The 11,946-nt window shown below is 38.3% G+C and overlaps 1 protein-coding gene across 2 annotated transcripts; it reads left to right on the forward strand.

The window, feature by feature from the left end:
* Positions 1–1,387: 1,387 nt before the first annotated feature.
* LOC131320807 (serine/threonine-protein kinase Nek6-like) lies at positions 1,388–7,814 on the forward strand. Of its 2 annotated transcripts, XM_058351676.1 has the most exons (13): positions 1,388–1,849; positions 2,256–2,322; positions 3,301–3,366; positions 3,446–3,492; positions 3,981–4,026; positions 4,126–4,206; positions 4,289–4,331; positions 4,423–4,472; positions 4,770–4,851; positions 4,993–5,042; positions 5,233–5,306; positions 5,426–5,477; positions 6,274–7,814. In XM_058351676.1, exons 1-13 carry the CDS (start codon positions 1,731–1,733, stop codon positions 7,579–7,581), a joined length of 2,085 nt encoding a protein of 694 aa, XP_058207659.1. In that variant the 5' UTR covers positions 1,388–1,730; the 3' UTR covers positions 7,582–7,814. The 2 variants fall into 2 exon arrangements, with proteins under 2 accessions (XP_058207659.1, XP_058207660.1); XM_058351677.1 differs by lacking the exons at positions 1,388–1,849; positions 3,981–4,026 and having other exon boundaries at positions 6,274–7,761.
* Positions 7,815–11,946: the final 4,132 nt, after the last annotated feature.

Here is an 11,946-nt window from a genome sequence, read left to right on the forward strand (position 1 = left end):
TTGGAGAAAAAATACTCGGTCCATCTCATCCGTTTATTTGCGAGATCAACGGATGTCGTTTTAAGCAAGAAGTGCTTGGCCCATCTCAATCGTTGATTTGCAAGATCAACGATCGAGAGGGAATCGGACGGGAGATCTAGTGGCTCTTTAAAAGAGATCATGTTTACACCTAACCTGGAAGAATGAAAGGGGTATCAATTGAAACATTGACTTCTAGGCACGGGTATGAATTGGCTTTCGACAATGCCAATTCATACGGTTGAAGATGTGACATCACAACTAAAATCTTGGGAAAATTCTTTGGTGTGAACTTGGGCCACCCTCCAGCCCCATTAATCTGAAAATTCAAGCAAGGGGTTGCCTCTTCTACGGTCTTCCACTCGTGTCCCCCCCCCCTCTCTCTCTCTCTCTCTCTCTCACTTTGCCTTTCCACCTCCCTCATTTTATACTTGGTAAAATCAGCTTTTCTATTACCAACTCTGTTTTCCTGTTTTGCTTTTATTTTATATTCTTCTTTTGCAGGATAAAATGATAAGAAGGGGCAATCGGCGCAGTGATCCCTTATGGTGTGGCCACGGGAATTCCATACTAAAGGCTACATTCTTATGAACTTAATTTAAACTTAACTTAAATTTGAAAATTTTGTCTTTATTTGAATTATTTTAACATTTGTTAGTTTTACGTCAAAATTTTGACGGTTATCGATTTGTTTCGACGAGAGAAATCGAAAAAGTTACTTTACTTTTACCTAAATATTTTGAAAAATAACTACATTATAGAGCAAAACAACTCATTATACAAATGAGCTATGTAGATCCTACACTCTCGTTGACTTGGAGAGAACCAACTCCGCAAAAAATACTCTGTACATATAATTTTCTCTGCACCCACGTTCTAAAATTATTTTCACCCTAAAATTATGTCATAGTTGAAAGATTGGAATCTTTTTGTCTCAAGGGAAAGAGATTGGAATCTCGAGATGCAATTTATTGGCCATGAATAAATTACTACAACAGAGCACTAAAGAGATTTGGGTTAGGAGTATCTGGTGGCGAAGGTAAATAAATAATTTGTTCAGCAATATATAATGAAAAAAGTTTGTGCACACAAAGTTGGGTACGAACCGGAACTTATGCATGGATTCAAATATAAATATGTTTGGAATTTTTTAGAACACGCAAATTTTATACTATTATTTTATAGATTTTACGTGCATTATACTTTCCAAATACATCAACGCCTAAATCTGCGCAATAAAATGAGGGCCTAAAATGAATAGTAATTGTTCCTCAACAAAAGGTGACCTGTTCAATTACCAAAAAAAATTACTAGGTGACCTGTTGCTTTTCCTTGATTATGTCATCCCACCAACTCTCTCTCTCCTCTCTCTCTCTCTCTGTCTCTCTCTCTCTCACACACACACACACTTTCTTTAGCTTGTTTCATTTCTGAGGAATGTAACTTTACTCAAATTCATGTCCAACTACTAGTTATAAGACCCCTCAAAAGCCACTAGGACTTCAATTACCCCAAGCATCTCCCCATTGAAACTCCCAATTCACCAGTTCCTGACCCACAATACAGTATACGTAGTATATTCCTCTTTTTCTTGGCTGTTTGTACGAGATTTGGGTACATAATCAGCAATTTTCTTTCCGAGCAAGAATTGGTTAGTATCAGAAATTGTATCTTTTCAACCCTGTAAATCTTGTGGGCTTGTTGGGTCCTCAATGGATGCAGAAGTTAGCGAATCAAAGTCGAAAATGGAAGATTATGAAGTGATTGAACAGATTGGAAGGGGAGCTTTTGGAGCTGCTTTTCTTGTCCTCCATAAAGCTGAGAAGAAGAAGTAAGTGAATTCCTGTGTGTGTGTGTTTGTGATCTTTAGCTGAAAGCCTGAGAACCCTTAGCAGGTGTCTGAAAGACAATTATTTTGAAGAATTTGAGTTGAGTGGATTGGGAGTAATTATTCTATTTTGCCCCAGTTGATGGAAAATTGCATTGGAGAAATTGATTTCCTAGATACTATTGAAGAAAATTCAAGAACTTACTATGCTATTTTTTTCAACCTGAAAGCGGTAATTTGCTCAAAAATTTACTCTAATAAATACCCAGATGTGCGATTTTCATTTTATCTTTCCCTGGTGTGCAATTATCATTTTATCTTTCCCTTTTGTCTCTTTAATTTTAAAGTACGTGTATATCATGTAGGGTAGGGTCTAATGGCCCTCTTTTATTTTTTCTGGGATTGGTAGGTATGTGTTAAAGAAGATTCGCGTGGCGAAACAGACAGAGAAGTTCAAGCAAACTGCACACCAGGAGGTGATTTTACTACATCCAAGAAAAGAAAACTAGATACAGAATGTATCCCCAACAACAAATTCTTCTTTTTTGTGCTTCGTTTGTTAGATGTTAGTAAGTTAAGTTAGATGAATGTCGATATTGCTCCGTCAGCTCAAATTAAAGATCTGCCACAAGAAAGTGCTGCTAAACTTCCGTTCAACTACTATTTAATTGCGTTTGATGTTATGTGATCATTATGAGGATGCATTTCCGAACCTGTTCAACGTATCCATAGTTCCATAAAAAATCATCTTCATCATGTTCCATCTTCCAGCAAAGGAATGTGTCGCGTTGTTTATCACTATTGACTTCCAACTTTCTAAGCAATAGGACACTAAATCGTCTCATTGACTTCGTTTACAAGGAAAATACTTTCTAGTAGATGCCTAACAGGCACCTACAATAGATCAATCTTAAATATGGTCCGTAGTGACGATTTATATCAGATTTTCTTGGTAAGTATATAATGATCTTTACTTTACCCATTTTACTGTCTCCTAATTTGGAAATCTTGATATAACATAAACAGCTCACAAGAAAACTCAAGGGACTGTTTGCAATATGACCATCTTTATATCCTTTGTGAGGAATAGACTTGCATGGGAATCTTGACATATCCTTGGTACAGTGATATAATTTGTGGTCATCTACTTTTATCAAATTTATTTCTCCGTCAGGGTTTTTTTTTTTTCTCAGCGTAATGATTAGAGTCCAATTCGCTTAGATTTGTTCTTGCTTTAGTTAGAATTTTCTTCCTTGTGATGCCAAGGCAAAAAGGTTGCATTATTCAAGTAAATGATATCGAAAAAAAGAGAGGAAAGCAGTCCACAACTAAGAATAAAACCGCAACAGTGGACCTTCCTGGCAAGAAGCCAAATACATTTTCAGGGATCGATCAAACATACCATAGTTGAATGGAATTATGCTCCTAAGTACTCGTACTAATCTCTGTTGCAGATGAACTTGATGGCTAAAATAAACCATCCATACATCGTAGAGTACAAAGATGCTTGGGTGGACAAGGTAAAGATTAAACAGAAAATATATTTCTTCTGAAGCTGACTCTGAACTCAAATCCTAACAGTGAGTTGAATCTTTGTAGGGGAGCCATATATGCATTGTGACTTCCTACTGCGAAGGAGGAGACATGTAAGTTATAACGAATACTTTTCCTCAAACCGGGTAATAAAGATTTAAAACAATAACATACGGTAGACGCAGAAATGCTTTAGAGGAGGAAAGTAATTCTTCATTTTATCTTCCTCATTGGAAAGATGTTTCTCCTCTATATTTTAACATATCTGTGGGTTTTTCTTTCTTTGTTTCCAATATCTGCTTTTGTAATTGATCTTCTTGGAAACAGAAATCATGAAAAGTTTGAAGCAGTCAATTTTGCGTGAGATTTTGATAAACATTTTTTTGTTGTTTCGTGAACAGTGAAATTCCAGAAACAGTTTTGCCTTTACAGAGGCAAACAAGTTTTTTAAGTTTTCAGAAAATGAGTATAAGAAAACAGGAACAGAAAACCACACCAGATAAACATGATTAAACAGACATCTTGAATATATGCATATATTTTACTCAAGCTATATCTTAGTAACCAAGTAAGGGAATACTTATGTTTCTCGGAAAATCAGGGCTGACATTATAAAGAAGGCAAAAGGAGCATATTTCTCAGAGGAGGTAATAAAAAGGAATTGCACGGAATTGAAGTTATATTTCTGGCTTCAGTAGCTTTCTTTTTTACTTTGTTGAAATTGATTCTTTGCTTTTGCTGCCCAGAAACTATGCAAATGGCTGACTCAGTTGTTGCTAGCAGTGGACTATCTGCATTCCAACCGTGTCATACACAGGGACCTGAAGGTACATAAACATGCTAATCATTGTAGCGAAATGAGAATTTCTTGATGATGCCACTTTTAACTCAAAACTCATTCCATCTCAGTGTTCCAATATATTCCTCACAAAAGACAGTGACATTCGGCTCGGTAAGAATGACAAAAGTAAATTTTCTTGTTCCTCATGTATCAAGTTTGCTAAGTTTATTTATGTAATTTCCGTCTGAAATCGATTGTACAGGTGACTTTGGACTTGCAAAACTGCTGAGCACAGGGGACCTTGCTTCATCGGTACTTTTTGATGTCTTCCCTGGAAGTCAATAGACAGTAGAAATAAACATCCCAATGCCTAAATTTTCTTCTACTAATCTGTTAAGCACTCGTTTACATTTTCTCTCAGTACCAATTCTATGCCAAACTACTATGATGGTAGTGTTGTATTTACTTGGGCAATTCAAAAATTATATTGAAAGCCTGAAATTATTTTGCTAATTCTTTTTTTCGTTCCTCAAATTAGTGATTACATTTTTTCAATGGCCGAAGAAATTTCTTGAAATTTTGATTCACTTCATACCATGTCTTTTGCAGGTTGTTGGAACTCCCAACTACATGTGCCCTGAGCTCCTTGCAGATATTCCGTACGGCTACAAATCTGATATATGGTCACTTGGTAAGAAAACAACAAGCACTGGAAAGTATTTTCATGTTTCATTGTTCAACATTTGTCACCTTTAAACATCTTCCACTTGAAAAGTTTTCACATTTTCATATTGAAGACCTTTCATTGAGAAATTTGTGTCTATCATTCCAGGTTGTTGTATGTTTGAGATCGCTGCACATCAACCAGCATTTAGGGCTCTGGTAAGCTCAGTCCATATGTATGACAGTATACTTTGTTGGACCCTGTTTGGTTTATGTTCAGATCATTTCGAGGGGAAAGTTAATTCCCTCGACATTCAATGATCCCAATGCAGCTTAGTGAATCATGAAGGCAAAAATGCAGCATCTTAATTATCGAAGTAAGCATAACTCAACTGTTTGTTATTAACAGGACATGGGGGGACTTATCAACAAGATTAATAGATCCTCCATTTCTCCACTTCCAATCCTATATTCATCCACTTTGTAAGTGTTTTCTCCAAATCCTAGACAAAATCTCAGTGTCATCTCAAAAATTAATCTTACACAGTTCATGGGAGATTGTTCTCGATCTAAATAGAGGTGGAATGTTTTAAACATCACAGGAAGCAGATTATTAAGAGCATGTTGAGGAAGAGTCCAGAACACAGACCAACTGTAAGTTCATGTGCTATCTTTATGGCTGTGTTTGGATCATGTGAAGGGATTTTTAGAGGGTAAGAAAAACATACGGAAATAATTGTAGATAATGAAGTCTACAAGCTAAATTTATCTTCTTCTTTTCTGATGAGTGATTAAGAAGAGGGGGACTGGGGGAGACCAGCATGTGGCAACCCTACTTGAGCGTGATCCTAGTTGCTAAGGAGGCAGAAAAGAGGGTCCTATACCATGTGAAATCCACAACGGTTCCCTCAAGATGGGCTTGAGCCTTAGTCAGTGACCCCACCGAGGGCTTAGTGGCTTGGATCCGGTGAGCTAAGATTAATGGCATGAGTCTCATCCCCAAGCATCACCCACTGGCCACTAGGGTTCGACTCATGCCCTCCGAGTCACCAAACCACATGCCGATTTTCAGTAAAGGCCATTATGTAACGGGATTTCGGACCTCCGATACCGTTACATATCTTATCGGCCGTTACGTAATAGGATTTCAGACCTCCGATACCAATATTTACCTATTTATCGGTATGATATAGTCCGATATACTGCCGTATCACCGATACCATTGTGTTTCATGATACCGCCATTTAAAACCCTGCATGGGAGTAAGCTCCTAGTCCTAACCACTAGACCACCCCCCAAACTCAGCCTATGAATTCATGCTAAATATATTTGGGGTCTTAATCTAAATTTATTTGGTATTCCCTATTGTTTTCATTCCATTCCACGTATCTATAATCCAAACACAGCCCAAGTACATATCATAATAATTTCACAATATCTCAAATTTCAGGCTGCTGAACTCTTGAGGAGCCCCCATCTCCAACCATACCTCCTCCGCTGTCGTAACCCCTCCTCCATCTTTCTTCCTGTGAAGCCCACCTCCGTCTTTCTTCCTGTGAAGCCCACAAACAACACAAAAGATAAACCAAGAAAGTCATCATCCCCAAACAACACAAAAGACAAACCAAGAAAGCCATCATGCAGAAGATCTAGCAATGGCAATGACAACGGAGTAATGGAGGTAAGAGTGCTAGAAGATGTAGAACCATTTCTTCCATTGGGAGAAACTATTGATAAACAATCGACAAGCTTATCGAACGACAGTCTTGAAACCAAAAGAGTCGATCCCACTAGCTTTTCTGCAAATAGCTTTGATCAAAGTGAAGAATCAGAAAGTGGGAAGAGTACTTGTTGCGATTTAACTGCTAGCACTGGAGAGAAGCCCGGCAGCTCTAGATCTTCATTACAAACAGGAAGCATTGGAAAAGAGGCTGAAATTGAGAAAGATAGCAAAAAGGACCCTCAACTCTTTTGCAATCAAGAAGTTACTTTTGCAGCTGAAACAACCGAAGAAGAGGGTGCTGATGTGTTGGGTAAGCACACAAGAATGTCCAGTGATGGTCTTAGTGATGAGGCGGACTCCACAAAAGAACCCATTGAAAAGGTTCAAGGTATCGGAAATCCGGCTGCATATACCGAAAGTAACGATAGCAAAACGGATGTGGTGATAATGGTGGAGAGTAGTAGTCACTCAACACAAGTAGAAGAAAAAGTTAGATACAGGGAAAGCCCAGGTGCATATATGGAAACGAATGATAGCAATGAGGATGTGGGAATAGAAGTGCATAATAACAGTTACTTGACCCAAACAGAGAAAGATGAGACGCAAGTGATCGTAAATCAGGCATCGATTGCCATTTCAATGGAAAATCCAGATGCTTGCACAGAAAGTAATGAAAGCAAAGGGGATATGGAAGTAAAGGTGCAGAATACTACTGACTCAACACAAACAGAGAAAGATGAGATGAAAGCCAGGATAAATCAGGCTTTAAGTGAAATTTCACAGTTGAGTACGCTAACTGGAGTTGGGAGTGATGATGGGAAGAGCGCGTGGGAGAATCCGGGTCAACAACGAGCCGATGCTCTAGAGTCCCTGCTTGAGCTTTGTGCGCGGTTACTCAGGCAGGAAAAGTTCGAAGAGCTTTGTGGTGTGCTGAAACCATTTGGAGAAGAAGGGGTTTCGTCCAGGGAAACTGCAATTTGGTTGACCAAAAGCCTCATGAGGGCACAGAAATTTAGTGGGGGCGGTGGAACTTGATGTTTCATCAAATTTTGGGATGGTCAATCTCTTCTTTTCTTTTCGTGCATTGTTGTTTAATTGGGTGTTTTTGTCAATTGTGTTTGGTAAGAGAATGTGTTTGCTTTTAGAAGGCTGTTTTGATTGATGAAGCAAGTAAAACTATAAGAATGCCATGAACTACTAACAGACCCACAAAAAGTGTTGGAAATTTGTTATTTTAATATTAAATTTCTGTACATCTTCTGGTTCTAGACTTTTACAAGTCACGTGTATATTTGCGTGAAAGGCTCTATCTTAGCGGTTGCTTGGATTTCTAGAAGCATATCTAGAAGAATCAAGGAGGATCTAGCAAATCTAGAAAATCTAAGAAGGTATCTAAGTAAATCTAGAAAAAATCAAGATCATATCTATTTGGATTTGGTCATTAATGGAAAAGATATAATTTAGATTCATACCTATCCATATCTTTCATATCTTCCAAATCTAGAGCATATCTTTCCATATCCAAGTGAGATTTGGTCATTAATGAAAAGATTTGATTTGGATTCTCTCTTGCCTATATAAAGCTTGCTTGAGTGAAGCAATCTAAGCTAAGAAACCCAAGAGCAATTCTAAGACTTCTCCAAAACACTTAGTCTTCCATACTCAATTCTCCTTTCCATCTTTGTTCTCTAAAAAACTAGTCGGTGTTAGAGTCTTGGGCAAAGTGTAAGGGTGTTTTATTGTGGAGCTTTGAATTTTCCTACTTGTACAGAGTAGGTCCGAACCATACGATAAATTATCGGGCTGTTATATCCTGGAGGGGACAAGTCAGAGATTTTCTACTGCACCGGTTTATTACCGTAGAGGGCTTGAATCTCCTTAAAAAGAGCGAGATTTCCGCGACTCAGCCTGTTAATTTGTTCATTGTAAAGTTTATTTTCGTTGTAAACTTTTGTAATATCACCAACAATTTTAAGGAGATTCAAAAATGGACCAAACAGCTGAGAAGCTCAGTGAAAATATCGGAGATCTCAACAAGCCTTTCAAGTTCAAGGGAGCTCACTTCAAGCGATGGAAAGGCAAGGTGCTTTTCTATCTCAGTCTCCTCAAGGTGGCCTACATCCTAACTGAGAAGGATCCCAACAAAGTCTCCACTGATGGGATGACCGATAATGAAAAATATGCTCATCTTGAATTAGTTGAGCAGTACAATGCAGATGAGTATAACTGTCGGTATTATCTTTTAAATTGCCTTGCAGATCAATTTTATGATTATTATGATACTACTTACTCCACTGCAAAGAAAATTTGGAAAGCCTTGCAGAGCAAATATGATACTGAAGAGGCAGATGCAAAGAAATATGCAGCTAGCCGTTTTTTCCGCTATCAAATGATAGATGGTAAATCTGTTGTGGAGCAAGTGCAAGACTTCCAAATGATTGTGGCGGAAGTCCGGTCTAAAGGCATCAAAATTGGGGACAATCTTGTGGTGGCAGGCATCATTGACAAATTACCTCCTTTATGGAGGGAGTTCCATAAATCAATGTGCCACAAGCAAAAGGAGACGTCCCTGAAGACTTTGATTACCCGCATCCGAGTGGAGGAGGAGGCTAGAGGCCAAGATGCACTTATGACTCTCGAGGGTAATGGACATTCCACCACTAAGGTAAATTTAGTTTCTGCAAAAAATAACTTACCCAGAGGTTAGTTTCTAAAGAATGCTTATTTAAAGCCAAATAAGAAAAACTTCAAAAATAAGGGTAAATCTCGCTGTAAAATGCAAATGAGAAAAAATAATTGGAACTAAGGACCCCCTTCACAAGCACAACAAACTGGTGGATGCTTTGTCTGTGGCAAGAGTGGGCATATTGCTCGATTTTGCAAGTTTTGAAAAACGCAGAATGCTCCACGGGCTAATGTTGTCGAGGAGCCTTTTGTGGCTATGATTACAGACATATACATGGTTCAATGTGTGGAAGGGTGGTGGGCAGACTCTGGTGCCAACAGGCATGTCTGTTATGATAAATATTGGTTCAAAACTTATACTCCCTTTGCAGAAGAAAAAATGATGATGCTTGGTGACTCTAGTACTACCAAGGTGCTTGGGAGTGGCGAGGTTGATTTGAAATTTACCTCTGGACGTGTGCTGACTCTGAAAGATGTACTTTACACACCGTCCATGAGGAAGAATTTGATGTCATGTTATCTACTGAATAAATCTGGCTTTAAGCAGACTATGGAATCTGATCAGTTTGTAATTACTAAAAAAGGAGTGTTCGTGGGTAAGGGATATGCATGTGATGGAATGTTCAAACTAAATGTTGAGAATAATAAACCAGCTACTGTTTCTGTTTACATGCTGTCTTCTTTAAATTTCTGGCATGCTAGACTATGTCATGTAAACAGTAAATATGTAGGAATCATGAGTAACTTAGGATTAATTCCCAGACTGAAAAAAGATTTTGAAAAATGTGAAACATGCAGTAAAGCAAAAATTACAAGGAGACCTCATAAAAGTGTTCAAAGAAATACCGAATTGTTAGAACTAATCCATACGGATTTATGTGAGTTTGAAGGAATTTTAACTCGTGGAGGAAATAGATATTTTATCACTTTTATTGATGACTATTCAAAATATACTTATGTATATTGTGTGAAACATAAAAGTGATGCTTTTGACAAATTTAAAGAATTCCTCCAAGAAGTTGAAAATCAATTCGGTAGAAAGATTAAAAGAATTAGAAGTGATAGAGGTCGTGAGTATGAATCTTTTGGATTTAACTCTTTTGTTCAGTCCTTGGGAATTATCCATGAAGTTACTCCACAATATTCGCCTGAGTCTAATGGTATGGCTGAAAGATGATGCAGGAGCATTTTAATGGTTATTGGGAAATAACATGAAGTTCATGCTGAAGTGACTTTCTAGTTACTAGTCAAGAGTCTAATTACTTTTATGAGTCTTTCTTTCATTCTCTATGTCTTTAGTTGTCTTTTATTTTCTCTAGGAGTATTCCTAGTAGTTTGGAGTCATAGTCTTGTTTAGCATTTATTAGGAGTCTTGAGGAGTCATCTATTGTTATGCCTATATATAGGTAATCTAAATGAAATGAAAATTAGAGTTTGAGTTTATGAAAATATTATGCAAGTATTTCTTGCTTGAGAGTGAGTGATTCTTCCGACAATCAAGTGTGTGACTTGGTCGCGTGAGTGTCTTCCTCGATTAGCAACGTCGAGTGATTCCGTTGCCCCCGGTGAGTGGCTTCCCGGGACTATCCCATCCTTCGCGGGCTTCGGCCGGCATCAAATTGGTATCAGAGCTAGAAAAAAAAATTCCAGAATTACGGGAGTTTTTCTTTGTTTCCAGTGACTATGCCTCCAAGGCGGCGACGAAATGTTGAGGATGTTACTTTGTGTGACCAAATTGCTGAGTTACGTCAATCTAATCAAGCTCTTCAACAAATGATGAATGAACTCCTTCAACGAATTCCAGTCACTAATCAGTCTACAGTTCAAAGCGAAGGAAGTGGACGAACAGATTTTGATAATGAAGAAGAAGATGACCATTCAACTTCTTCTACTTCTAATACCGTTGCAGAACCAGCTTTTGTCAATCCATGGTCTATGGATCGTTTGGCTCGTGCTTTGGAAAATTCAAATCGAAGCATACAAGTTCATGTCCCCGATTTTGAAGGCAAACTTAATGCAAATGAGTATTGTGACTGGACAGCGCCGCTGGAAGCTTTCTTTGATTGGAAAGACCTCTAGGATGAAAGAAAAGTGCAGTTTGTTGCTACAAAATTGAAGGGTCATGCTCTAATTTGGTGGCAGCAATATCAACGTAGCAGGGATCGGAAGGGAATTCCAAGAGTCAATACATGGACAGAAATGAAGCTGAAACTTGATGAAAAGTTCTTGCCGCTGGATTATGCTTGAACTCTCTACCAAAAGCTACATCAATTGAACCAGCAATCTGATCAATCTGTTGCAGATTATACAGAGCAATTTTACCAATACTTGAGTCGCATTAATTTGCGTGAAAGTGATGACCAGCTTGTTGCAAGGTATGTTAGTGGGTTAAGGGACAACCTGAAGGGAGAACTTATCATGCACTCTATCAGTTCTCTAGAGGAGGCTTATCAAATGGCCCTCAAAGCAGAAAAAAAGTTGGAATGGGGTTCCTATCGAAAGCCCGAAAGTTTAAAGAATGTGAAGGACAAAGCCGTGACGGTGGCTGCACCGACTTTTGAAAGTCCAGAACCACAAGGGGGAGGAAACAAAGATCCAAGAAAGGGTATTTCCAGCTCCAACAAGTGTTTTCGATGTGGCGAACCAGGGCATAGATCTTATGAATGTCCTAAAAAGAAGGCTGAATTGAATCTCGTGAACGAGGAAGAACAAGAG

This window comes from Rhododendron vialii, chromosome 3a (assembly GCF_030253575.1).
Source record: "Rhododendron vialii isolate Sample 1 chromosome 3a, ASM3025357v1".
NCBI classification, from domain to species: Eukaryota; Viridiplantae; Streptophyta; class Magnoliopsida; order Ericales; family Ericaceae; genus Rhododendron; species Rhododendron vialii.